We start from the raw sequence: 26,722 nt of genomic DNA on the forward strand, positions 1-26,722 counted from the left end.
GTCGATGATGAGTACTAAAAGAGTGTAATGAATGTATTTATAACGAAGAAAGACGAGAAAAAGAAAAGTTATAATCAACCGCGTAGTTGATCGCCTCTGAGAAAAACAAAAACAAAAAACGGCATCGTACCATACTAACTCTTATTATTATTATTTAGTTATTTATAATTATTTGTCATTAGTCAATTACAATTACACACTCACTCACTCACTCACATGTAATGATCCAGGCACAGATCAAAACAACGTCAAAAACTCGGCGCCAATCTCGGCACACTACCAACGACTACGACCTCCACCCGATTGATCAAAATCTTTGAATACCCGACATGCACCGGTGATACGCTTTGCTTGTGTCATAGATACAACTACCATCATCGAAGAGTGACTCAGTCTCCACTTGATGGGGTGACGATCGATTGACCATCATGTCCACATTCAACCAACCTGGACCATCTCGCCAGGACTTGACCGCTATTCGTATCCACTCATCCGTCCCTTCCCATCTCACGGCCGAGCTCACTTTCCTCAAAACCCTAATACGACGAGCTAAAGACCAACATCGTTCACAACTCTTCCTCCAGCGTATGGTTGGGGTATTACGAATCGGACAAATTCTGTTGCGACATCTCAAGGAGTCGCTGTCTCTCGGTCTCGATGATCAGGCTGAGGTCGAGGAGAAAGTCGTCCAAGGGAGGAAGAAGAAGGATGAGTCGCTCGTCAGAAAGGTGGGTGAGCATCTTTGAGATATCGAGAAAGTGACCGTTATTTAGCTGATACATATCTCCTCTATAGATGATCAAACAACTGTTCGATGCGAGCTATATCACCTCCCAAATCATCGACCTACATCACTTCTTACCGCTGCAAACTACCTCGTTGGGAATATACGCCCGACTCTTCGCGATGACGATCAACATCGCCAGTGGTTGGGAGATGGATGTAGAGGGACTCATCTCGGGGAGTAGGCCATCTAGGTCGAAGCGGAGCCAAGTCACAGACAGGGTGGGAGGAGCAGAGGAAGGGACTGTATCGACAAGTGACGGTGTGGATGCCGCGTGGTCAACTCAACCTCCAACACCTAGTGCGGAAATGGAGCTAGGCTTCGAACTGGGAGAGAAGATTGAACGATCGAGTATCGCTTCAAGATCCATCTCAAAAGCTGCAACTCCAAGAGTCCCTTCTCCAATGGCAATGTCGGTCGATTCACTTGACTCGGAATCTGAACCCGAGGTCGATCTCAAACCGGAACCTATCATCGCTACTTCGTCGAGTATGAGATCAACTCCACCCGTTCTCAAGTCGGTGTCCGTCATAACGGAGGGCGAACCGTCGGCGTCTCCCATACCTGGACAACTTATGCCTCTACAAGTAGAAGACACACCGTCGTCATCCCGTCTCGGCGAAAGCCCGACAATACAAACACAAGACTCGACGTCTGTTTTAACGAAAACGAAGAAGAAACGGCATATCGAAGTGGATCACAGTGAGAAGGAAAGTACACCCACGGGAGAAAAGTCGAAAGTGAAGAACAAAAGGAAGAAGAAGAGGGATTCGATGGATGATATCTTTGGGTTCTGATTGCGATTCTGTGCCATCACCTATTCTTCCACTCCAGCATTTGTAACTTTGTCGTTTCTTCGTGTTTGACCTGAGCGAGTATGACGATATGTTGTATAGTATGTTTCATGAGCCCCGTGATATTGTACATGCTCTTTGATTCGTAGACATTATAATGCATTCTAGATTATATTCGCACACACAGCAAGCCAGATGCAATATAAATAGGTCTAGGTCGATACAACAAAATCCGGAATTACAGTAATACACCTCTCACTCCTGATCATCCTCATCGCCCTCTCCCACACCTACACCTAACAAATCCCACCTCTCTCTCACCTCTCTCGCGGTCAATCTCACCCTTTGATCAGGCTCCAACATCCCTCTCAAGACCTGCCTCACTTCCTCTCGTACTCTATCTGCTCCGTCGAGGAATACCATCGAGGGACTCCCATCTTCGTACGGTTCTGTCAGTTGTCGAATAGTCTCTTTCGTTTCCGCTATCAGTTGATCTTCTTCCATCTCGGCTTCGTCAAACGACGTTGTAGGATTATCAGGTATCGCGAGACATGATGGCGATGGGACTTGAGGAGGAGTCGAGACTCGTGTTGACTGGACAGAGAGCGGTGAAGGTGTTGTCAGATCGATTTGTGCTGGCGGTAACCCTGACCCTGGCCCGACGTGCAGATTTGACGAAGCTTGCGGATCGATCGGCGAACTATTTGTTGATGATCGCCTCGATGTGGGATAACTACCACCGCCGCCCCCGTTCTCCGTGACAAGTCTCATCTCTTGAGCTCTTCGCATCGACGACGCTCGACTGATCCCTGCGGTAGGAGAGATGGGACTCGCGAAATCTTCCCCTTCACTCAATAACAGTGCCACCGCATCTTTACCCAATCCTGCAGAACCACTCGGACTCGCAGAGATCGCAGGACCATTCTTGATCCAGTTGGCCCACAATTTCACGCCAGAAGGCGATTCCGAATTCTCCACTTCGTCAGAAGCGCGAATCGACTCGGTCGATGTCATTCGCTTCAACTTCGGTTTCGTAGTACCACTCCCGACTCCTCCAGCTCCTCCTCCTCGATAAGGAGGAAGACCTTCGAAGCTGACTGCGGATAGGAGATGATCTCGACTAGAGTTGCTCGGTTGAACTCGTAGCGATCCGGTTCTTCGTACTCCTGCTTGATTGAGGCCCGATGCGGTTGACGAAGGAGCAGCCCGCCATGCCGAGGGATACGGACTACCACCAACGCTGACACCGTCATTGTTGCCTACTCGGTGTAGACGCTCTCGCTCTTCGTACGCCCATAGACCTCCCTTTCTCACATGGTGCATCATCTCGATCGTCCTCGAGCCTCGGAAGGGTTCGCGTCCCGTGATACACTGATACAGAGTAGCACCGAGAGCAAAGATGTCGACGGGGAAAGAAAAGGTTTGATTCGGATCAACAAGTTCTGGCGGCGAGAACGGGAGGGTGCCCAAACCAAGTCCATCGGTTGGTGGATGTGCAGGATGGATCAAGAGTGAGGAACCGAAATCAGATAGTCGGATATGCAGATCTGTGGTTACCTATACGAAATGCGATCAGCTCCGTTGTCCAGTCGTGCTAGGGATTAGTAACTCACCAGCAAATTGCCCGGCTTGATGTCCGCATGAACGACACCTTTCCCGTGAACCCACTCCAATGCTTCTGCTCCCTCTCTCGCCCATCTCTCCCACAACTTCTTCCCCACCAACTGCGGACTGGTCCTCAACATCCTGTCCAACGTACCCAATGGTGCGTGTTCCAACAATAGGACCAATCTCGATACCGCTCGGGGCTGATGCTCATTCCTCACTGCCTGACCCAAAGATGGTAAAGAAGGGAAAGACGCGAGACTCGACAATTCTGGTCTTCCACTTTCTACTCCGCCATCATTATGATGGTGTTTGGGAGATTGTTGTTGTTGCTGTTGCAGTGGTGCATGTGCTGAGATCAACGTTGAACTTCGTTGTCGGATCAAAGTACCTGTTCCTGAACGCAGGGCGTCGGAAGTCGATCGAGCATGTGTGGCGTTAGAAGGGTATCCTTCGATGTCCTCTTTGACAGCGATGAGTTTGACGACGTATACGCTCCCGTTTCGTTTCGGTTTATCGACGCGATCAGGACTGGAACCGGTCGACGTTGATGCCGACGTATTGAAGCCGTCTCTTAACGGTGACACAGCTCGATTCCGTCCATGACTGCCTCCTCTTGCCGATCGTATCCCTCTTTCTACACTTGTCGGCTTCTTCGCCTTGGTTCCTGCTAAACGATGGAGGAAGAACGCCTCTCTCAATCCCATCGTTTGGGACTCCCTGTCCGGCGCTAATCTCTTCGCAGCACATAATCTCCAACTTCCTCCTACTAAACCGTCTCCGTTCTCGTTCACCTCCATCGTGTCCCCGTTCTCCGGTTGCATTTGACCCTGAGGAGACGACACACTCCCGCCTCCTCTACCCAGAAGATCTCTATAGCTTCTCCCTTTACCCTTTCTATTTTGTTTATACGCTGCTAAGAATACCTTCGCATACCTCCCTTCACCTAACAGATAAGTCGAGTTGGGTAACAGGCGAAGCTCGATATCTTCTGATGATGGCGGTAGAGGTGGTTGCCAATCTGCCGCGGCTGCAGAGCTGGAAGGAGGCAGTTGAGGTGATTGATGTAATGGTGATAAAGGGTCGATATCGTCCCATGATGGTTGACGAGATGAGGAAGTTGATGGGCCAGCGATAGAGAAGTCGACCGATCTGCCAGTGGTTGAATTTGAAGGTAATCCTTCTAGTGGAAGAGGTGGAGGGATGGTATGTCTAAAGCTGGATGCTCGGGAAAGGTTTAATGGAGAAGGGTTGAAAGAACTACCACCGGTCGTTAGTCCGCTCGATCCATTCAGGTGGTGTAGCGAAGTGCCGAGTCGGGGTGCTGGAGGAGGGGTGACAGCGTCGGAAGAGGACAAGTCGAAGAATGAGGAAGTGCGAGAAGCGGAAGATGGCGTCGAAGCGATAGCTGTAGCTGCGCCCTCGGCTCGAGCCAATGTTGTGACCTGCGTCGTTTTCAAGGAGCTCACTCCAAACTCATCTACGTCTACATTCCCACTCCCATCTATCCCACCGACATGGTGGTCGATATCCATCTTCAGCCCCAGTTCTCTTTTCTTCGAAGGCGTAGGCAAAGTGTGCGAGTGCATCGTACTTGTGCTTGTGATAAGCGGTACAGCTTCTTCCAGCAATGGCTTCGGCGGCGGCAAGTCCGGTTTCCAGGAAGTATTGAAGAGATCGTTTCGAGACGAGGCAGAGCTCGACGAGCGGGGTTTCGTCTTTGCTCCGACAGTCGACGATAACACCCCTACCCCCGGTGATGGCGGAGGTGGTTGGGATGTCGAATCGCGCAGTATCGACATGATCAGTTTGTCGAACGCGCAACGTCCGTCGTCGTCTTGTCTAGTGATGTAACGAAGAGGAAGAGGATGGGATAAGCTGATATAAGGGAGATCGGATTGGACCAGGTAGATTTGTTGTTCTGATGTTAATGTAAATAATAAATTAAGCGAGTCGGTAGGGATAACGCCCCTTAGCCCTGCTTTCGCCAGATTGTCATATTCGCACAAAGTCGAGCGAGTGAAGTGCCAGATACGTTTTCGTATTCGAGAGAATGAGTAGATATGGGAAATCGAGATGGGATTATACGATAGTAGTGGTAACAGTCGTAGGATGAGACATTGAATTATTATGAGATGAGATGAGCTGAACTAGAATAGACGAATTACGAAAGATTGAATGAGATGAGATAGATGGGTTAGTCCCAATCGGGGCATTCACCTTAACACTTGTAAACATTACCTATTCTGATCCCGCTGATGTAAATCTCTCGTCACAGTCCGGCCAAGCAGTTGTATGCATATATACGTCCAAATCCCAGATCGGTCGCCCACGCACCAAGACGAAGATGGCGCAGCTGAAATAAAGAATGCATGCATATAGTCTATACGCAAGAGATGCGCCGATTTACACATGATTATGCTGACGCACAAGTGTACAACAAATTCCGTACAAATTCCTAAACCCGAACCCATGCAAATCAGTATGATGCTCATCGTTCCCTATCCCCAGTGCCACCGACATCTACAAGTCCTACTTGATCCCTCTCTTCTCTGGTGGCGCCCACCGTCGGCGACTCGGGTGGACTCAATGTCCATCTCGCCTCCACCTCTGCTTCTGTGGTCAATCTCCTTGTAGTTGAAGTTCCTATTCGAGAGGAAGCACTTCTTCCCTTATCCTCCAACGTATCGACCGGTGAAGGTGGTTCAGATCCTTCCAGCTCGGGTCGCACGGAATCGGGAGAAGGGGCAGTAGATCTTGCTCTTCTATCATCCCTTCTCACTTCCAGTCGATCTCCTTCTTCACCATCGAAAGCTGATGACGAAGTCGGTTCAGTCGAACTAGCTCCGTCTTTCCTGCTGTTCATGATGCGAGACCATATGTTCTCGTCGGCGGTCAACCCATTCGCAGGGGTTTTCGTCGGACTGCCCACAGGACTTGGGAAAGTACTTCCATATCCCTCGTAGACGGCTGGCGAGAGTAAGGGAGAACTAGGTATGGGTACATTCCCATCCTCTCTCTCCTTGACCATCGCCGACGATCCTCTTCTCCTGATCGAAGTGGTCGTCGTCGTTCCATCCGCTGGCCCATGTTCGACATCTCCCTCCCACGTCGGCAATCTCCTATACTCTCTCTCTCCATCATGGCCCTCTCCGTTCTCATCGTCAGGACTTTTCGGTCCCTTGATGACTTGATCCACCAAACAGAATTGGAATACGTTCATGACGAGGGGGAAGATGGCCATGACGAAGATGACCTGTATTCGAGGTGATAGCCAGCCGAGGAGTGATTGACCGAATCGGAAGAGCTGGTCGGATATGACGGGCAAAGTGAGAGGAAGGAGCACGAGCAGCTTCATGATGATGATCGAGAGCAGGTAAGGAAGAAGTTGTTTCCACCAGCTGTAGCAGCGAAGGGCAATAGTCAGCACCGGATTTACGGAGTGTGAACGTGAGCGATGTCGGATAGACGGGAAGACTCACAAAGTTCGCCGTGGTGGATGTCCATATTGCCCACTGACGAATCCCTCCAGCCCAAGATGTTCCTTGAACAACCATGTGAAGCCTTTCAAGCTGAAGTAGATGATACCGACACCTATCAATCATTGCGAGTCTGGTCAGCTACCTTCTGCGATCCATGGCGCAATACAATTGCTCACCTAATGTGGTATCGATGAGCACATTGAGAAAGTAGAGCGAACATGGGTTATTGTGTACAGCCGAAGCTACCACATCCGATATCTACACAACCAACTCAAGTCAGCATTGGACTGGATTGCACCGCACTACGCTTAGACTTGCTCTCACTCACCAGGATGTTCAATCCATGAACGACGGCTTGTCCAACGAGCTGTTTACTAACGTCCCATATCCATATTTTCCATGACCGTTTTCTCTTTTCGAGGTATTTCTTGATCACGAGTGAGAGGATGACGAAGACCCCCACTACAGATTCATAATTGTTGATCAGTAAGCAGTTGCCAAGACACTGGCTTGCCTCCGGGAAAAGACTGGGGAGTAACGTGGTTGACATGGTCTATCGATGTGGACGAAACGAGACTCGCTACTCACTGAGAGCTTGTACGATCAGACCCGTCGTTCCTAACAGCTTACATCTATCTGCATCTGCCATCGGGGGTATCATCCCATCATCTCCTGATGACGGTGGCGGATCGAGCAGCGTAGAGTTGGGAAACAGCATTGATCCGGTACAAAGAGGCTCTGTCCGCCTCGCCGACGAGAGATTTGTATTAGTGACTGATCTGAAGCTAATTGATTACAATCAAAGTGATAAAGGAGTACAAACTAAGATGTTGTGAATACACAATTTCAGTAGATGCAAGAACTGAACGGTGACGAACCACCATTCCCGACAGAGCAGAAGCCGGAACCGGTACGAGACACGGATAAGTCATGCGGGGTAATGAGCGCGCCTAATACTGACAGCACTGACCCCACGTTGATAGCGATAAGGGGAATCCCATTTGTTACGTGCCTGTTGTTTGAGTGGTGCTGTTCCGACGAGTGATTTCCAACGAGCGAGACTTGTTTTCCAACAACAACGGATCAAAGTGTGGGCTTGGGTCATTGATGATACAGAGCTGAGAGAAAAGAGGCGTTCCTACTTCTACTCTCTTCTGTGATCTTACACCATAGTACTGTGTCGTCCAATTCCGCTACACTCAATCCGTCTCGTCATGCTCGTTCTTCGTCCCGCTCTTCGATGCGCTCGAGCGCCTTCTTCCCTAAGCCGCCTGTCCGTGTCGAGGGGTTTCGCAACCACTCTCCGACGCGCAGAGGAGGTGAGTCTGGCTTCCATCATAGATAATCACACGTCTTGCGTGAGTATGAAAGAGTCCCAAGCTGATGAGCGATCACTTGCTCAGTTGCACAAGACTCCGTTGTACGATTTCCACGTGAAGAATGCGGCCAAGATGGTGCCGTTCGCTGGATGGAGTATGCCCCTTAGCTATGGCGAGGTGGGACAGAGTGAGCACTGCCTCTGCACAGATCATGTCGCACTGTATTTGAGCATAGCTGAGCCATGTGCCCGTGCTCAGTCACCGCCCATAAGCATGTCCGTTCTTCGGCTGGTCTGTTCGACGTCTCCCACATGCTCCAACACAACTTCACTGGTCCAACTGCCCAATCTTTCCTCCTGACACTTTGTCCCTCATCCCTCGCTTCCCTCCCTCCCTTCTCTTCCACGCTATCCGTCTTACTCAACGAAGTCGGCGGTATAATCGACGATACGATCATCACGAAACATTCCGACGACGCATTCTACGTTGTCACCAATGCCGGTCGAGCTAAAGAAGATAAAGAATTCATAACTAAACAGCTCGCCAAGTGGAACGCAGAACATAAAGACGGAGAGAAGGTGAAATGGGAGACTTTGGAGGGTTGGGGCTTATTGGCTTTACAAGGTCCTAAAGCGAAAGATGTGGTTCAAGGAATGACAGATAAAGATCTTTCAGAGATCAAATTTGGTCAAAGTGCTTTTGTAGAGTTGGATAATGGCAAAGGAGATAAGGTCAAATGTCATTTGGCAAGAGGTGGTTATACAGGTGAAGATGGTTTCGAGGTGAGTTTTGGTGTTTCCTCATACACGAGCCCCACTAGCTAAGTTCAAAGCGTTGGCGCTAATAACGTATCTCACTTTGTATGTGGTCAGATCTCTATTCCTCCCGCTGAGGCCGTGGCGATTGGCGAACGGATCGCTCAACACCCCGACGTCCTCCTCATCGGTCTCGGCGCACGAGACTCGCTTCGACTCGAAGCGGGCATGTGTCTCTACGGTCACGATTTGGACGAGAGTATCAGTCCCGTCGAAGCGGGTCTCAGTTGGGTCATTGGTATGTGACATGTTCACTTCCGATCATTGTTGCGATAGTTTGACAAGAGAGGGACGCTGATCTTGTTTCGCGTTCTTAGGCAAAGATAGACGAGCCGAAGATGCTACACCCACGTTCCCTGGTAAATCGAGGATCCTTACAGAACTTGCCAAAGGTCCAGGGAAACGAAGAGTCGGATTTGAAGTGATCGGTGCACCAGCACGAGAGGGAAGTAAAATCTTTGATGCAGCGGGGACTAAGCAAATTGGTGAGCTACCTTTCCTTGTTATTGTGTCAATGGGGCGGGGCTGACATGATCAATGCTCCGCGCTTAGGTGTCATTACATCCGGTATCCCTTCCCCTTCCCTCGGAACAAATATCGCAATGGGATACATCGAGAACGGTCAACACAAGAAGGGTACAGAAGTCAAAGTTGAAGTGAGGAAGAAGTTGAGGGATGCAGTTGTCAGACCAATGCCATTCGTACCTACAAAGTATTACAAGTAGGTTTTGCGAAGATAAAACAAGAAGTGATTGGAAGGGGTTTGTATATAGGGTTTCATGCATCTTTAGATGAGCTTGGAAATGACTTCCGAACGAACGCATAGATCGCTTGCCATGGATCCATGGTAGCCAACTGATTTAAGGCAAATTGCTCTTCAGAGTCTGAACTTGTCGGGCACAACCAGAAACAGGAGTCGCGCACCATCGCAATCTGGGTAGGATATGGCATATCTTCCGCGTACAGTACAAGGGAACGAACTGATAAATGATCGGTATGGGGGAAAACATAAAGCTAAAGAAAATGAAAGTAAAAATGTCTCAAAAGCTCTGGGAATAGAAAAACTGAAAAAGTGAATCTCAACCGTGTATCCCTCGTCTTTACTAGGCTTACGAACAACTTGTCTCGTCCCGTCCCGTCCGATCTAGACGCAGACCCTTCTCTCGCTCGCTAGCGTTCTATACGTCCTCCTCTTACCGCTCTCCCTCTCGTTGCACACCCTCCTTCTGATGCTTAACTACAACATCCACCGCTGGAAGAAGCGCTTCCTTGCTTGTTGACGTCGACACCTCGTCGGTCCGCACCGAGAGACACGGGTGCCGCTTCTTGTGGCTGAGAGTCGATCAGACGGGTCTTGATATCTCTGCGGGAAAAGCGATGTCAGCACGACTTCCGGTTCCCTTATAACGCCAGGGCGCGGCGCATCGAAATTTCCAGACAACGCATATGGTCTGGTCTTCTACGGAGAGTCACCCACCTGGCAAGTGTGAAGAAAGCCTCCTCAACACCCTCGTTGGCCTTTGCACTAGTCTCCAAGAATCTCAGACCGAATTCGTCCGCAAGAGCACGTCCTTGTTCGAGAGTAACGACTCGCTTCTCGTCCCAGTCACACTTGTTACCGATGAGGATCTTGTTGACGCCGGGTGAAGCGTGTTGTTCAATGTTGGAGTGCCAAGTTCGGATGTCTTCAAGGAGGGAGGAGTGAAGGTTTGATCAGCGTTGAAGTGAGCAGAAATGCGCGTGACGGTTGCGCAAGAGACAAGTTGAAGATGATGTTGTCATCCGCGAGAACGGGTCAACTCACTGGCAAATGACTTTTCATCTGTGACGTCGTAGACCAGCAAGATACCCATGGCACCTCTGTAGTACGCGGTGGTGATCGTTCGGAAACGTTCTTGACCTGTGAGCCGAACAGATCAGTCTGGTCCTGCGCATTCTATATCCCTTCCCTGGGAGTCTCGACATACCGGCTGTGTCCCACTGCGAACGAGGGATGAAAGTACGTTAGCGATGTCCGTGAGCTAGGTGGATGTTTGAGAAAGTAACTCACAATCTGAAGCTTGATTCGCTTTCCATCGAGCTCGATAGTCCTAATCTTGAAATCGATACCTGAAAGTGCGCAAAGGATATCAGTACCACGTCAATTCCCTTACTAGGCCCTTCCTTCCAGATGGCAGCAGATAAGATGGCACAAAAGACACTCACCGATTGTAGTGATGAAGGAGGGTGTCCATGAATCGTCACAGAATCTAAGGAGGAGACATGATTTGCCAACACCTAGAAACAGGTACGAAAACGAAAACAAAGTCAGCTCCACGTCCATCTGCTCGGCAATGGAGGGGGTGAAGGTGTGAACGTACCCGAATCACCGATAAGGAGTAGTTTGATCAAACTAAACGAGGTGTGTATGTCAGTACGATACTGTGAGGAGATGGACGGTTGTTTGAGCGGAACAGTGTAAGAGGTGATAGACGGGACAGAACGCGTCGTCTCTCCCTCGCCGTAACCCGTCGGCGAGCGACTGTTCACGAGCCAGGCAGAGTGAGGTGAGATAGAAGAGAGATCTACGCACAAATCGTAATGAGGTCCTGCCATTTCGTCTTCTATATGATATCTTGGATGTATTGATGTTGGATGACGAAGGAGGAAAGAGGTTGTTGAATTATATCATGAGAGATTATCCAAGTAGTAGTGATGATGATGATGATATGCTGTAAACCCAAGTGCACTAGCTCAGCTCGCTCACCGTAGCAGCCGGATGCAGCCGGACACCACACCACAGCACACCACAGCACACCCGCGCCACTCTGAACAACACTTACTACAGGACACACACACAAGTGCCCCATACGGGAGGCTACGGTGGGAGCGGTGTTATCGGCGATTTAAACAGATGTGGCGCACGTGTCTACTCATGCGTGTTTCACCGGTAACAAGCTATAAGCTGTTGTTTCGAATTGCTCTTTCGACCCCCGTCTATCATCATGCGAGTACAGTTCAGACCATCAATTGGCAATTCGATGCCTATTCTCCACAGATGCTACCTGCATAGCAGATAGCTTAGAGTGGTCATCCACGAGCTGGATGTCAAGTAACGCCACGCCACACCCACCGCGTGATCATCTCCCTTGATATCGGTCCGAAACACACTTATCACCAAACTAGCTTTCCTTTTATATAGCGTTCGAAGACCGACACAGAGGAGAGTAGTTCTTGCTTTATGACTTCCATTCTGGCTGAGTACCAGCTGGAATATCTAGGAGATCATGCACTCATATTGCCACCCGCTTCTTACTCCGCATATCCTACATTCCCCTTTTATATTTCTTATTTTTTCACAACTTCACTCCACACCTTCGCCCCAATCCCCCTCTAAGATCACACCAAGTATATCACCATCACCACACCTCATATCTCTCGTTCTCGTCCACTGCCTCTCCTATCGCACCACTGCCATCTTCTCACCTAAAAACAGCTCACAGCGCTACTGATATCAACACACACCGCTGACCCACTCCCCAACAAGAACTACCCTACTTACACCCACTCCCCAATAATAACTACCCTACTCACCTTCACTAAGTCCTCATACGCTGCGCTCGTACCTCACCCAACTTCATTATTGACCTACCTCTAACTTGCCACTGAGAAAACACGCTCAAGATCATGTCCTCTGACACTGAAACCTCGTCTCGATCTTCTGACTCGTCATATCTCACTCCGTCGGATTGGCAAGAACTACGTGTACGCCCTTACCAACACCAGGCTGCTGGTCATCGCGATACTCTCTACGAGACAAAGGACGGTGGAATCATCGTCAAGGTGAGTATAATGCGCTCGTTGTGTATCCAGATTGCTCATTCCGATCGATGTTGCTCAGGCAACCGAAAGAACCGAAGCGGACAATTACGAACATATCGATAACAAAGATCATGTTCTTTCTGCGTTGAAGGGTTACACCCCTAGATACCATGGCTCAATATCTCGATCTTTCTTCGCATCGTCTGATGATCAAGAGAATCAGGCTTTGGATTCGGATGGTCAATATAGACGCTTGTCAGAATGGGAATCTCGCTCTCGTACCGGGACGTGTGACAAGAATGACACGGTACGTTCGCCATGAACATCGTACCTCCAGCTATATCCTGACAGTGGTGATTGCATAGTATATCGCGCTGGAGAATGTGGTTCATGGAACGGAAAACCTCACTCACGTCGATATCAAGCTTGGTACGAGACTATGGAACCGGACTGCCATTCTCAAAAAGAGGGAAAGGATGGACAGAGAGGCGAAAGAAACGACGAGTGCATCCACAGGGATCAAATTTGCAGGAGGGGACGTAAGTGTTGCTTCTTCGTGTAAACTAGGACTAGGATTCGTCTTCTGCCTTCTCAAAGCAGGAACGTAAAGCGATCCCATTCCAGATATTGGCCTTTAGCTAATTCTCTCCAACACAGATATATCATCACGGTCGGACCACCCCACTCAACCAGGATTTTTGCAAGAATCTTACCTCGGAGACCCTACATGAAGGATTCTCTACCATCTTCCCAAGTATCGATGACAATATTCTCCCTCACGACAAACACTCCGGATCATCTTCGACCGACTACAACGACCAAATGACACCATCTCAGAAACTCGAACGTGAAAAGGATATGTTGGAGATTGTGAGCGGTATGAAAGACAGGACACAGGACATATGTAAGAGCGTTGAGATGGTCAAGAAGGGCGGATGGGATTTGACGGGAACATCGCTCTATCTCTATCACGGAGGCAACAAGAGCAGCGATGATGACGGTAGTAGTGAAGTCAATGGTGGTGATTCACGGTGGGGAGCAAAGCTGATCGATCTGGCAAGAGTCGGTCCTCTTGTTGATGATGTGGATGATCAACTGCTCGAGGATGGAGTAGACCTTGGTATGGACACAGCTGTTTCGAAGATGAAAGAAAGGGAAAAAGCGTTGCAACAATCGTGTGACAGGTTGAGCAAGATGGTTGTGTAGTAGAACCTGAATGAGGAATGGCAGATCGACGGCGAATGAGGGGATGAGAAATCACACTATGATCTGTACCGGTTAGCAAAATAGACGATTCATTCCTCAAGGTTTATATATCATTGGACTTTTGACGTATTTTGGCGATGTTGGCGATATATGTGCCCCCTATTCCGACTTGTCCGAAACATTGATCGGTGTAGCAAGACTATTCTGTATATTTGACTGCTCAGATATGCATGGCAGACTACAGGACGATGCAAGCTCGAGGTGTATCTGGATGAATGGTCTTTCGAATCAATCTACTGATCTCGATCAGCAACACTCATCTTTCCAGGACGAATGACCTTGACCTACCTCATATTCTTCCTTCTTCCACCACCGATCCTTTCCCACCACCATATACCCGTCCTGAGATTTCCACACCACTCCCTTCTGACCTCTTTCTCCTCGCCAAAACCTCCCCTTCCTCCTTTGTGACATTCGAAACGTGCACCAACTCTTTCACTCTCAATATCCTACCGGCCGTAGTCTCTCCGAAGGGATGTAAGACGGCTTGACGTAATCTGTATAAACCGAGAGATTCGAGCGTTCGTCTCGAGTCGGTGGTAAGACCGATCGGTGATCGGATAAGGGTGATCAGGTGATGGGTTGGTTTAGGTGTGGAGGAGGAAGCGGAGGAGGTAGCGGTAAACAAGTGTCTCAGTGAAGAGGATGCGATGGAGCGAGATCGTGAGAACGACATGGCGAAGGATTGTCAATAGCGTGTGTAGGGATTCAGATTGTTGTTTTATGTGACTTTCACTTCACTGTGTTTTTCAGTTTGTTTTTGATGTTCTACTGCAATACAATGTCTGGCCGAAATAAGTTGAAAGGAAGCGAGTGCCAGTGAAGTGAAACGAGCGAATTAAGAGATGACGTGGCGATTTATTTGATACTACCCATCGTCCGTGCCTGTGCGGCATCCTTATCAGTCCATCTGAACATCTCGTACCATGTCCACCCCGACTCAAAGTCCACTTTTGTGACTCGAAGTTACCGCAATTTGTTGTCATTACCACTACCGACTCAATACCGCTGTACATACACATAAACCCGGAGAGCAGCTCGCTCAGCAGCAAGCTCTTCTTGACTGGTAATACCTGCGCCCTTAATCGCCCATCATGATCTCCACTCGACCTGCTTTCGCTGCCGCACGAACGGTCATCCGACGACCTCCTGCTAGGAGCAACGACCCGGCTGTCGTCGCGGGACACAGCTCAATCCGAAAGACCCCTCCACCTCATCTCATCACCCTCGCTGATCTCTCTCCAGCTCAAATCGGCTCCTTGCTCCAATCTGCCGCTGCGTTCAAATATGTCTGCAAGAACATCACACCCAAAGCGCTTCGAACGAGTTTGGGTCGACGAACCATTGCGATGTTGTTCAGTAAACGAAGTACGCGAACTCGAGTAGCGAGTGAGAGCTCTGTGACGGCCCTCGGAGGACATCCTATGTTTTTGGGTAAAGACGACATTCAGATGGGAGTCAATGAGACTTTGCAAGATACAGCGAGGGTAGTGGGAAGTATGGTGGACGGTGTTATGGCTCGTGTTGGACCCCATTCAGATATCGAAGTAAGCAATACCCTCTGAGATCATATGACAATCTGACGATATGCATAATAGGAATTGGCCAAATACTCTCCTGTTCCAATCATCAACGCCCTTTCGGATCTGTATCACCCCACCCAAATTCTTGCCGACCTTCTCACCCTTCACGAGACTTACGACCCGGCCCCCACCCCTCCCAGCCCTCAAGGCGATGAAGGGTCTCACACTGCTATCCTGAAATACTTCCAATCCTCTGTTGACCCGCTCAAGTCCCTCAAGGGGAAGAAGGTCGCATGGGTTGGTGATTCCAACAACATCTCGAATGAATTGCTCGTCACTCTTCCTCGATTGGGAATGCATTTCAGTCTCGCCGCGCCAAAAGGTTATGATGCGGTCGACAAGCGTGTCTGGGCAAAGGTGTAAGTGCTCACGCCTTCTGGCAGGAGATATGACACTTGCTAATGGAGGTTACTCGTGTAGGACCGAAGCTGGTGTCGAGAACCTCGTCACACTGACCAACTCACCCGCTGAAGCACTCCACAAAGCCGATGTCGTCGTCACCGACACTTGGATCTCGATGGGTCAAGAACAAGAAAAGGCGGATCGATTGAAGGCCTTTGCCGGATACCAAATCACCAACAAGATGGTAGAAGACGCGGGAGCGAACAAGGATTGGAAGTTCATGCATTGTCTGCCTAGGAAACAGGAGGAAGTGGATGACGAGGTGTTCTATGGTCCGAGGAGTCTGGCATTCCCAGAGGCGGAGAACAGGAAATGGACCATCATGGCTGTTTTCGAGTGAGTTGCCTTTCGTGTGAATGCAGGGTGCGGATCGTTGCTGACAGTACCGGCAGCACCTACTTTGGTCAATGGCGACACCCATGATCGACCTGAGATTAGGCAGTCTGTGTATATACATGGGAGCAATCGAGTTCACGCATAGCTCGTGATGATTATATGTAGTACGAGTAATGTCGGCCCACACAACAGAAAGCATGCAGCAGCTATATGCATCTACGTATGCATGTGTCAAGTGTCAATGCCTATTGTTGCGACTGACCTTGTCGGATCTGTCCGAGATCCCGACGTTGATATGGCGTGACAATCTAATCGTCCCAAGCACGCAATCAATTTCGACATTGCGATCGTATTCTCTGAAGTGTGCGTTATATAAGCCAGGCCCAGTATTCATCAACTATGCATTCGCACCATGTCGCCGGGGTCCTTACAGATACACAATGTTAAAGGGTCTATTGGTAGTCGGTTCGACCTTACTGGCAGCGGTCAGTGCAACGGAACAAATCCCGTTTGGGTTGGGAGATACGCCCTTTGAGGAACGATATGAATTTGGATGGCCGATCAAGAATGTGGCGATTATCGGTGCGGGCGTCAGGTTGGTCGAGATCCTTGTCTTTGGAATCGCGACGAGCGGTCATCCACAAAAACGAGTAAGGCTAAAGGCTGATGTATGCATGTATGCACTCTTTGTAGCGGACTACTGAGTTATCGTTCACTTGTCGAGAATGGGAACTTTGAAACGATCCGACTATTCGAACGCGATTCCGTTCCCGGCGGTAATTGGCACTACACCGAAGAGATACCACCCTCCATACCAATCGCGAATGGTCTAAAAGACGATTGGTGGAAATCAGACTACGTACCCACCTCCCTCTCTCTCCCTTCGAATTACTCGAAAGCGTCGCCGTTACATAAGAGGTACGATGTCAGCGGGAGTGGTCTGTCAGAGAAGAGGAAGAAGAGGGAGTTGGAATTGGCTAGAAATAAGTTCAGGTTGCCGAAACCCATTTGGAAGACTTTGGAAGCGAATACACCAGCTCCACAACAACAAGTGCGTGAGAAGTTTCAAATACTTCCCTCGTCAGCCATGATTCACAAAAGACTTTTTGTTGCCAAGTGACTGACCGTGCACAATGATGCTAACACAAGTTTGGTCGGACACAGATCCCGGGATACCCATGGCCACCACACGTTCGTTGGGCAACACATCATACTGGTCTATCTCGTTATCTTCGCGCATTCGCCTCTTGGTTAGGAGTCAATACGAACGACGACACACCTGACATTTCGTACGACACTCGAGTGGACAAAGTGACAAAACGATATGTCAAAGGTGAACATAGAGGTTGGACATTGGTGCTGCACAAGTTTGTCCACGTGGAAGAGGATATCTATGAGGAAACATGGTGGACAGAGGTGAGTCACGCGCAACGCTTAAGGCTCTCTCAACCGAAGTGCTGACTGTGGACCATGGGTAGGACTTTGATGCCATAGTTGTCGCATCGGGTCGATTCAACATCCCTCATATTCCTGCTATCCCAGGACTTGTCGAATGGCAAGAACGATTCCCGGAACATATCTTACATTCGAGACAATATCGATATGCAGAGTCTTATAGCAAGAAGAACGTCCTTGTCGTCGGAGCTTCGGCAAGCGCCACGGGGATCTCGATCGATCTCAATCCGTTTGTCAAGCAAAGTTATCTATCGGTCCGAGTGAGTTTTAATCTCTCCACTGACATTCGGCAAAATGCTCTGCTGAATCGCCTATTTGGCATAATGTAGGAACACAGCGATAATCCTCGAGCACCGGTCAGTCGATCCACCCATTTGGCGGGCGTACCGAGCAACACGACTTTCGTAGGCGAGATCAAGGCCTTTCTTGCTCCCAAGGACTCGATGACAGAAGGCAAGATCGAACTGGTGAACGGGACAGTGAGTGCTGTACTGTATCTCCTAATACATGACTGTAATAATGTCAGCCGTACACGTGCTGATGTACTGGTGATTTACTTACTTTGATCTGTGGACTGGTAGATAATCACCGGTATCGACGATATCATCTTCGGAACAGGATTCCGATACTCTTTCCCTTACTTGAGCGATTATCACAACTCTTCCGTGAGGAACGATGAGATCCCAGATGTCCTTGAACAGCCGATAGTGACGGATGGGAGTCATGTGAGGTCTTTGTACCTCGATACTTTCTACATTGATCAACCTACCATCGCTTTCCAAGGTCGTGAGTGCTACCACCATCCATCATTGGTCAATCTACTTGGCTAACAAAATCCATCGTTTCAGAGAACGTCGGGATTCAAACGTTCGTCTATGGGAAATATCTAGGTACAGTCATCGCGAAAGTATGGAGCGGTCAAGCCCCACTTCCTAGTTCAAGAGCGATGTGGCGACATTTCTGGAACACCGTCGAAGAACGAGGTGGTCTCAGAAGAGGATTCCAATGGCTTCCTAAAGATGCTGAAAGAAGTGAGTGCAATCGAGTTCGAGCCCTTCCCTATCCTTTAAGATCATAGTGCTGAATGGAACGTCGTAGGTTATTTCCGACATTTTATAGCTTGGATAAACTCTGCTTCAATCAAATATGGTGGAGAACAACTCGATCTCCCGCCGGACGTGTGAGTTGGGCTATTTTCACCGAAGAAGCTGGATGCTGATGAATCGTATTGACTTTCAGCACCGAGGAGATGGCACTTTGGCAAAAGGCGAGGGGGATAGTCCCCAACAAAGATGGATGGAACGATCTGTGGAGTGGAGTCAATGCCCAAAGTCAGGATCATGACCAATGGAACAAAGCGGCGATGGATGATTGGTAAATGCTGGTGTTGCCACGGACCGCAGATATTTATAGATGGGTTGTATGGCGGTCATGTAAATACTTACGATATCGCTATCTTTCCGGAGGAGTCTACATGCTCTTGCTTGTCATGTGCATCGGTAGAGAGTCCCAATCGTGTATAGACCTCTGCTTAGACAATGCATAATGCTGTTACTAAGACGGCACTAGCAGGAAGTCATAGGAAGGCGCAGAGCAGTGCCACATTCACTCCTTCGGAGTGTTTTCGCTGTCATTCGCATCAATCACTCACTCGCAAGACCACTTTACAAAATCTAAAATTTCCATCTACATCTGCGATTTCATACATCACACACATCGCACATCTACACAACCACTCACACAGACGCCTAAAACGCCTCGGTGCAATATCATTCGCACCATTCACCACCTCGTTACTTACAATCCCGGCCGCCCGACCACGAAAAGTTAATGCAACCTGACCATAATGCTAGCTCTACATCTAACAGAAGAAGTAGTAGTAGTAGTAGCAGTAGCAGGAGGAGCTCGACCTCCACCTTTGATGATCGAGAGCTTGTCAGTGAGATTGGGAAACTCAGACTTGCTGGAGCTGGAGGGAGCAGAGAACACACTGCGGTGATTCCGAAAGGAAGATCTAGCTCTTCTAGCACCTCCAAACGACGAGGAAGACGAGCCAAGGAGGTCGAGTCAAACTCCCAATCCCAATCCGTGTCCGAGTCCGACTCTGATGAAGACGAATTATCACATCGGCTGAATCCCAACCCGCTCCGTCTACATCTACTCTCACATCCTGAGCGAGGACGAGGAGTGTTTACCGGTTCGCCTATACCGGCCGGGACGATAATTGAAGAAGCGCCAGTGTTGCTGTTCAGTAGAGAAGAATATGAGGAGAAGAAATTGGATGATACAGTTTTGGGAAGTTATGTGTTCAATTGGTCGAATGGCGCAATGGCAATTGGGCTGGGCATGGGTGAGTGATGGAGCTCTGACTCGATCGACATTGTTTTGCACCTCGGACAACGACAGGAGAGATTGTCTCACTATATCCCGGATCAACTGAGTATCAGTGATGCGTCCGACTGTTGGGCGTGAGCTCAACATGTTTGCCACAGAGAAAGCGGTGGGGTGAATGTCTGGGGGGAAGGGGACACGGTTTGCATGATGATCAGAGCTTTTGCTAAATCGTTGAATCGTGCCATAGCATCCTTCTTCAACCATTCATCCCGTCCCAACGTCACATTCATCCGTAACACTCCTTCTTCCACGATTCGCTTCATCACATGTCGACGTGTCGAAGCCGACGAAGAACTCTGCATCTGTTACACACCGGACGAGACGAAATTGTGGTTCATCCCCGCTGCTGATGACACGAAATCGCTCGCCGGTCTCACATTGCACGGTATCGAGTCGTCCTCCGAGGAAGATAGTCCGCTCATACCGATCGTGAAGATTGCAGTGGACGACTTGATTGCTGAGAACGGACATGGTGAACAATCTGTTAAGAGACAGGCGCGAGAGAAAAGATTGGAGTTGGCAAAGCAGAAGGAGAAGGAACGAGAGTCGGGTTTGAAAGATAAGCTCAATACGAGGATTGAGGCGTATCACGAAGCAGAGAAGAAGAGACACGACGAAGAACAACAGCAGGAACAGGATGAGAGAGAAGGGAGAGCTTTAGCACTTCAACTCAACGGAGTTGGTGGTGAAGAGTCGGAAATCCGAGCACCGAAACCTCTCAGACTGGCCTCGTCGACGTTATCTCTACGCGAAACGTCCCGCTCATCCACGCCGACTTCCTCTTCATCGACACCGATGTACGAGGTGAATTATCCACCCTTACCGGAAGGGATGATCACCTCTCTTCCTGCACCCTTACATTCTGAAGGACACAAGTCGAAGACGAACCGAAAGTCGCGAGAACAGCCAGCAGAATTGACGGCAGATCTGGATTGGACGGAAGAGGATTGGGAGGGAACGCGGGCCAAGGCGAAAGAGGACGAAGGGGGTTGGGGTGAAGTTTTGAGGGTGAAAGGACCGGCAGAAAGGGAGAATGACGGGGACGACGATGATTTGAGTGAGTGAGGCGCGGTCTGGTACACTAGCTCGCTCCAGCTGATACATGTGTCTCTTTGTAGTGGAAGTGTGGGCACTAGAGTTCACAGATCCCAAAATGACACGAGTGGCACTCAAGTGAGCTTGCTAGCGAGCCTTTGTTGTTACCGTTAGTACCGTCAAGCTGACCGTTGTCCGTTCGTGTCAGCCTTTCGAAAGAGATTTCGCCGAGCGATGAACGTCTCAGACATTTGAAACGGGTTTGTCGACGGAATGAGAATGGCCAGGGTGAGTGGCTGTCTCGGCGCGATTGCACGGCGAATTGCTAACATGTCAATTCGTCTACTTAGAGACCTGCCGTATCGCTCTTTGTCCATTATCTGACCACTCGATCGAAGAGCTCCAAGCTCTAATGACCGACTTCTCACCCCTTCTTTCTGAACTCACACCAATCCCATTCAACGTCCCAGCATCTGGTGCTCGTACTCAAGAACAACTTCGAAGGAAACATCACATATGGCCTATCAGTTTCTCGCCTGGTCCCGTCGTTCCTTCTTCCTCTGCTTTGTGGCCTGTCGCTCGAAAAGCTTGGGTATCGTCTGGTATACGACGAGTTCTCGATCTCGCCTTACAAGCCAAGCGAAAAGGTGAAATCCCGGTAGCGACATATTGTACTTCCCAACCATCGATTTTCTGGCCCAACACGGATGGATTCATCCCCCCAACGACGAACCTTCGAGCGGACTCTTACGATACGCGTCTTTCCGAATCACATCCTCTACGACATGCTACGTTGAATTGCGTGGCTTCCATAGCTCATCTTCGGACCGTACCGCCCTTCACGGATGTTCCGCCAACAAGGAACGGAGCAGATTATCTATTGACAAGTTTGACGCTGTTCATCTCTCACGAACCGTGTGTGATGTGTTCGATGGCACTCTTACATTCGAGAGTGAAAGAAGTGTTCTACGTCTTCCCAAGGAAGAATGGAGGGGGATTTGAGAATACTAAGGAAGGAGGAGGGTTCGGGATTCACGCGAGAAGAGATTTGAATCATAGATTCGAAGTGTGGAAATGGGATGGTGAGGTGGATGAACAAGTCAGGAAAGAGTTGGAAATACCGGATGATCTGCAGTTGTAGGTCGGACGGGGAGAGAGCAGGGCGATGAGGCGGATGTAATGACCTTTGTGTCTTGCTTGTCTCGTGAACGGTATGTCTGCGTCGATTCCGGGTCGGAGGTGATGGCTTTACGGATGGATGTTCATGTCTATTTTCTCATCATTTTGTTTAGAACATACAGTATCTTAATCTCCTGTACCAATACCGACACTAACACCAATACCACACACCAAATGCATGCATACAGATAGAATAGATATATTACCATGACATGACATGACGTTCTGTTAAGTCGCACCCGTCTTTCTAACTTGTAAACTTGTAAGTTAAAACCCATTTTTCACACACACAACAACTTTTGTTTTTCTAACCACTGTAACTCTTTTATCTCAAAATCGCAGATCTTCCTCCATCTATAACTTACTGCTCTGCCCTATCGCTACCGCCGCACCATACTGTATCAATAAGAATAAATCACACACACAAAGACAATCTTGGGAATAAGAACGCCAATATCCAGTGAAGAAAAGAACAGATCCGTTAAAGAAAAAGAAAAAAAGATGTATCTTTTGCTGGGTCGCTTTTCGAGGCTTCGCACCAATGGTTGAAGAAGAAACAACGAACCCTAACTCAAGTAAAGATTCTGGAAAAGAAAACACTACCACCACTACTATGCGACAGAAAGAAAGAAAAGGAGATATAAAGACAGACGAACGATGATCAACAGCTAAAGCAACAACGCAAACGCGAGCAAAGGCCAAAAGTCTCTATATGCAATGAAATGAAAATTAAAACACCAAATGAAATAAAAATAAAGTAAGATGAAATGAAGGTCCTCAACTCAAGATCACGATCACATCATGGGGATGTGAGAAGGTCCGTTGTGATAGGGAACGAAACCGCCCGCTGAAGGATCTTGTTGTTGCCATTGAGCCAGACCCTCCTCTCTACCGATGAGTTGTTGTTGTTGTTGTTCACCTCCACCAATGGGACCGCCCTGGCTCGAGCCAGTAGGTTGAGGGGGCATGCCAACGTGTTGACCGTCTTGCGAGAGATGCCAGTTGGGTGCTGGACCTCCAGCAGGTCCTCGGAGATGAAGCCATGGTTGACCGTCAGGTCCGGGAGCATGGTATGACATGCCGGTGTGTGTCGGTCCGAGGGGGTGATGGCCACCAGCGTGAGGGGGAACATCTCGACCACCATGAGGTCCGGGGTGGAAACCTTGGGGTCCACCACCTTGTCCAGGGTGTTGCATGTGGCCGTATTGCATGAAGGGACCACCACCGCCGTAGATGTCGGTGAGGGCGTTGACGTGCTGCATCTGAGGTCGACCGATGTGACCTCGTGACTGGTTGCCATGGTGATGGAATCCACCACCACCTCGGTAACCACCTCGACCGCCGCCACTACCACCTGGACCACCACCGCCACCGCCGCCGCCGTTACCACCATAGCCGTTGTTGTACGGGTTGAAAGAGGCGTCTTCTCGAGCAAGTTTTGACTGGATTCGCTTTCCGTAAGGGGTGTTTCGGATGGAAGGGAGGATCGGTCGGATACACTCGACAAGCTATAAATACATGGTCAGCTGAACGCTGGGATGATTCGGTGAAGCGTTATATACTCACGACCATACGCTGGGCGATGTCACAATAGTCAAGGATAGTCTGGATCACATAGTTTCCGTAGCTGTCACGCAGCAACTTCTCCAATCGAGATCGGTTGAGCACCTCGCCAACGAGCACTTTTCGGACCTCAGGGTCGGCCACTCGAATGCACTTCTCAACAACGTTGGAGGAGAATCTGATCGATCATCAATACCCAAACGCGCCGTCTTCATACGAGCGGGTGGACTCACTTTTGCACTGAAAGACTGCAAACATTGCCAATGAAAGTTCGAATGAGAGGTTCGGAGAATCGAGCGTCGTTAAGATCCAAGATGTATTGAATGACGTAGTTACCGAAAGGATCTTGCACGAGGTACAGGGAGTTGAAAATGATCTCGGTGACCAGCTGCATCCTCTGGGCAGGGGAAGCATGGTCGATGCTTCGTTGCAAGACGCAACAACCGTGTCGGTGAGTGGCAACCTCGATAAGGTTGGCGGCTATGGCGTTGTAGATGAATTGGTTGTCCTCGGGGATGAGCTTGTTCAAGCATTTTTGAATGACCTAGAGGAAGCGAGTCAGTTGTTGTTTTTCCAGCCGATCCTTAAGCTGTCAACTTACGTGGTTACCGTTCAAATCCTTGATCAATGCAACGACGTTCATGCTCAAAGCCAAGATCAATGTCCTGATCTGCTTGGCTTGTCGGGGCTGAGCCAAGAAGTCGACCATCTTCTGAACAGCTCGAGTACCGTGCATGTTGAGCGAGATGCCAACGAGATCATTGGCAACGGAGTCGATGATTGTGGATCGCTGCTCCTCAGTAGAATATTCGAGCAGTTTCTGGCAGAGGTAGTTGCCGAATGGGTCGGTCATGAGCTCTGGGAAGTGGCCAAAGGTCTCGTTGAAGATCATGTCACGGTGCTTGGGATCGCCGTCCTCGAGCTTCTTTTGAAGATATCGACAGCCGTGTTGGTCCTTGCAGAGATTGAGCAACTCGCCCTTGAGGTCTTCGATTCGAACACCGGTGAATCGGTTGACTGGAATGACGAGTCAGCGACATTTCTAGGCTGTATATATCACTAAACTCACACTCTCGATCTTGGTCAGCACGCTTGTTCTTCAAGCCCATAGCACCTCCAGGGTAGAGAGATCCAGAACCGTAACCATCATCGTCAAAGCCGTAGGGGTCGTAAGGACCTTGAGGTGAGAAGGCGGCGGCAGCGACAGCTGAGGGAGCGGCAGCGTTGACGGGGGAGAAAGACATGGGGTTGTAGACATCGTTGTAAGGCTATGTATCTTGTCAGTAGGTTGACAGCAGATAGCCAAACGCGGACGGTACTCACCCTTGGTTGCTGCTCATTCGCTGAGAAACCGGCTCCGACTTTGCCAAACGCTCTCGCGAGGTCAGGGTTCGAGTAACCCCTCTGAGAATGGTTCAATCCCTCCGAAACGGGCTCCGGTGCACCTGCTCGTTGAGCAGAGCTCATCCCGTTGAAACCGAAAGGTGTACCAGGAACGGATTTGCTCGGCATAGCAGGGAGACTGGCAATACTGTCAGCCATACCGGTAGGAGACGGTTTTCGGCTTCCGAGGATAGGTTCTCTGCTGTCCTCAGTGACGAGACCTTGAGCGGGGAGGGGGGAGGTCATGCCGCGAGCGGTGCCACCGGGCGCAGCTGCGAATTGAGGCCATTCAGACGTTTTGAGTCCGGTGTCGAAAGGTCGAGAGCCGAAAGCTCGAGGGGGAGTCTGAGAAAGGGGGGCGAGGTCGAGAGCAGCAGATGCGGCGGAAAGACGCTGAGCGGAAAGTTAATCAACTATGCTTTTGTTTGAAGTGAGGACAAAATAGCTCACCTTGGGCTCCTGCTTGGGGATTCCGGGGAAAGGATCATCGTCACCCATCTGAAGGTATTTCACGGAGCCTTCATCATAGTCAGCTCCACAACCTTTGCAATCTTATCACTTCAGTACTCACTCTGAGCACCCTCTGCATCCACATCGTCGTCCTCGTTCCATTCTCTCCTGGCATTGCTGTCCGTCATGACGCTCAAGCTCAACTTCTCCATTCCAAACGTCCCGCCGTACGTGCTCGTCCTCCTACTTCCGGGCATGCTCTTTGCTCCGTTGACTCCTTCTCTGCCGGGAGGTCCGATGGGAGCGGGAGCCGAAGCGGTGTCAGGACCTGTCGCGGCGGAGTTGGGAGGGAGACGTCCGGGAGGGGTAGTGGGAGCTGAAACGGGCTCGGCGGTGATAGGAGCAGCACCGTTGAGTAGTTGACGTTCTTCGGCGAGCTGGTTGGCCTCAAGCTCACGCATCTGTTGTTCGAATTTAGCTCGTTGGGCGAGTCGTGCTCGTTCATGCTCGACACGTTTCTGCTCAAGACGCTGAGTGTCAAGTCAGCACGTCACATATCGAGAATGCAAGGGTACAACTTACGTCTGCAGCTTGCTTGCCGGAGACTTCAGACTGTGAACCTATGTATCAGCGACCAAACCCTATCCTCGTTCCGCCCTTTCTCCAACACGCACAGTCTCAGCTAGGTCCAGAGCCTCATGGCCGTTCGCAGTCTTCCCGTTGACCTCTTCAACCTTTTTCAACTCCGCCTCGGACTGAGTTCCATCGAGTCTCGCGGGAGTAGGGGTGATGTCGGTAGTCATGTTCGTGTGTGTAATGTTCTGTACCGAGCTTGGATCAACGAGCTATTGGAGTTGTTGATATTAGCATGTCAGAAGCATAACGAAGAACTGGGATTCTCGTAAACGTACTTGTTATCTCGAGGATCCTGTTTTGGAGTGGAGATTGACGGACGTGCTGAAGTCGAAAGGAGCTGATTTGGAGAAGTTGCAAGTCGGAGGGGATAGATTCACAATGGATGGATAGGTGTGGCACGTAACGGAGGGTGAATACAACGTTAAGTCGACGAGCAGGAC

General features: G+C 49.7%; 11 protein-coding genes across 11 annotated transcripts; 6 read left to right on the forward strand and 5 right to left on the reverse strand.

The window, feature by feature from the left end:
* Positions 1-428: 428 nt before the first annotated feature.
* On the forward strand, positions 429-1,581 carry CI109_102451 (uncharacterized protein; the record flags this gene model as incomplete). Its single annotated transcript, XM_032004395.1, has 2 exons — positions 429-728; positions 796-1,581. The coding sequence occupies 2 exons, from the start codon at positions 429-431 to the stop codon at positions 1,579-1,581; spliced, it is 1,086 nt and encodes a 361-aa protein (XP_031861260.1).
* Positions 1,582-1,833: 252 nt separating this feature from the next.
* Positions 1,834-4,985, reverse strand: CI109_102452 (uncharacterized protein; the record flags this gene model as incomplete). Its single annotated transcript, XM_032004394.1, has 2 exons — positions 1,834-3,135; positions 3,192-4,985. The coding sequence occupies 2 exons, from the start codon at positions 4,983-4,985 to the stop codon at positions 1,834-1,836; spliced, it is 3,096 nt and encodes a 1,031-aa protein (XP_031861259.1).
* A 689-nt stretch (positions 4,986-5,674) lies between these two features.
* Positions 5,675-7,383, reverse strand: CI109_102453 (uncharacterized protein; the record flags this gene model as incomplete). Its single annotated transcript, XM_032004393.2, has 5 exons — positions 5,675-6,584; positions 6,666-6,777; positions 6,842-6,923; positions 6,994-7,127; positions 7,254-7,383. 5 exons carry the CDS (start codon positions 7,381-7,383, stop codon positions 5,675-5,677), a joined length of 1,368 nt encoding a protein of 455 aa, XP_031861258.2.
* Positions 7,384-7,879: 496 nt separating this feature from the next.
* On the forward strand, positions 7,880-9,524 carry CI109_102454 (glycine cleavage system T protein; the record flags this gene model as incomplete). Its single annotated transcript, XM_032004392.2, has 6 exons — positions 7,880-7,984; positions 8,069-8,171; positions 8,243-8,766; positions 8,857-9,037; positions 9,117-9,284; positions 9,352-9,524. The coding sequence occupies 6 exons, from the start codon at positions 7,880-7,882 to the stop codon at positions 9,522-9,524; spliced, it is 1,254 nt and encodes a 417-aa protein (XP_031861257.1).
* Positions 9,525-10,032: 508 nt separating this feature from the next.
* CI109_102455 (GTP-binding protein ypt2) lies at positions 10,033-11,394 on the reverse strand (the record flags this gene model as incomplete). The annotated part of the gene is made up of 8 exons (XM_032004391.1): positions 10,033-10,162; positions 10,277-10,484; positions 10,604-10,699; positions 10,767-10,779; positions 10,850-10,908; positions 11,005-11,076; positions 11,160-11,191; positions 11,372-11,394. 8 exons carry the CDS (start codon positions 11,392-11,394, stop codon positions 10,033-10,035), a joined length of 633 nt encoding a protein of 210 aa, XP_031861256.1.
* A 1,071-nt stretch (positions 11,395-12,465) lies between these two features.
* Positions 12,466-13,806, forward strand: CI109_102456 (uncharacterized protein; the record flags this gene model as incomplete). Its single annotated transcript, XM_032004390.1, has 4 exons — positions 12,466-12,621; positions 12,680-12,907; positions 12,966-13,139; positions 13,258-13,806. 4 exons carry the CDS (start codon positions 12,466-12,468, stop codon positions 13,804-13,806), a joined length of 1,107 nt encoding a protein of 368 aa, XP_031861255.1.
* Positions 13,807-14,155: 349 nt separating this feature from the next.
* Positions 14,156-14,542, reverse strand: CI109_102457 (mitochondrial 54S ribosomal protein uL30m; the record flags this gene model as incomplete). The annotated part of the gene is made up of 1 exon (XM_032004389.1): positions 14,156-14,542. One exon carries the CDS (start codon positions 14,540-14,542, stop codon positions 14,156-14,158), a length of 387 nt encoding a protein of 128 aa, XP_031861254.1.
* Positions 14,543-14,960: 418 nt separating this feature from the next.
* On the forward strand, positions 14,961-16,191 carry CI109_102458 (uncharacterized protein; the record flags this gene model as incomplete). Its single annotated transcript, XM_032004388.2, has 3 exons — positions 14,961-15,413; positions 15,465-15,808; positions 15,870-16,191. The coding sequence occupies 3 exons, from the start codon at positions 14,961-14,963 to the stop codon at positions 16,189-16,191; spliced, it is 1,119 nt and encodes a 372-aa protein (XP_031861253.2).
* Positions 16,192-16,627: 436 nt separating this feature from the next.
* On the forward strand, positions 16,628-19,020 carry CI109_102459 (uncharacterized protein; the record flags this gene model as incomplete). Its single annotated transcript, XM_065967148.1, has 10 exons — positions 16,628-16,782; positions 16,881-16,963; positions 17,024-17,238; positions 17,352-17,603; positions 17,666-17,902; positions 17,972-18,121; positions 18,224-18,428; positions 18,491-18,673; positions 18,741-18,822; positions 18,882-19,020. 10 exons carry the CDS (start codon positions 16,628-16,630, stop codon positions 19,018-19,020), a joined length of 1,701 nt encoding a protein of 566 aa, XP_065823220.1.
* Positions 19,021-19,472: 452 nt separating this feature from the next.
* Positions 19,473-22,212, forward strand: CI109_102460 (uncharacterized protein; the record flags this gene model as incomplete). The annotated part of the gene is made up of 5 exons (XM_032004386.1): positions 19,473-19,992; positions 20,224-21,093; positions 21,155-21,209; positions 21,280-21,359; positions 21,422-22,212. 5 exons carry the CDS (start codon positions 19,473-19,475, stop codon positions 22,210-22,212), a joined length of 2,316 nt encoding a protein of 771 aa, XP_031861251.1.
* Positions 22,213-23,044: 832 nt separating this feature from the next.
* CI109_102461 (uncharacterized protein) lies at positions 23,045-26,449 on the reverse strand (the record flags this gene model as incomplete). Its single annotated transcript, XM_032004385.1, has 10 exons — positions 23,045-23,758; positions 23,817-23,991; positions 24,047-24,357; positions 24,415-24,830; positions 24,883-25,081; positions 25,137-25,589; positions 25,647-25,714; positions 25,768-26,176; positions 26,229-26,258; positions 26,321-26,449. 10 exons carry the CDS (start codon positions 26,447-26,449, stop codon positions 23,045-23,047), a joined length of 2,904 nt encoding a protein of 967 aa, XP_031861250.1.
* Positions 26,450-26,722: the final 273 nt, after the last annotated feature.

Source organism: Kwoniella shandongensis, chromosome 4 (assembly GCF_008629635.2).
Source record: "Kwoniella shandongensis chromosome 4, complete sequence".
NCBI lineage: Eukaryota > Fungi > Basidiomycota > Tremellomycetes > Tremellales > Cryptococcaceae > Kwoniella > Kwoniella shandongensis.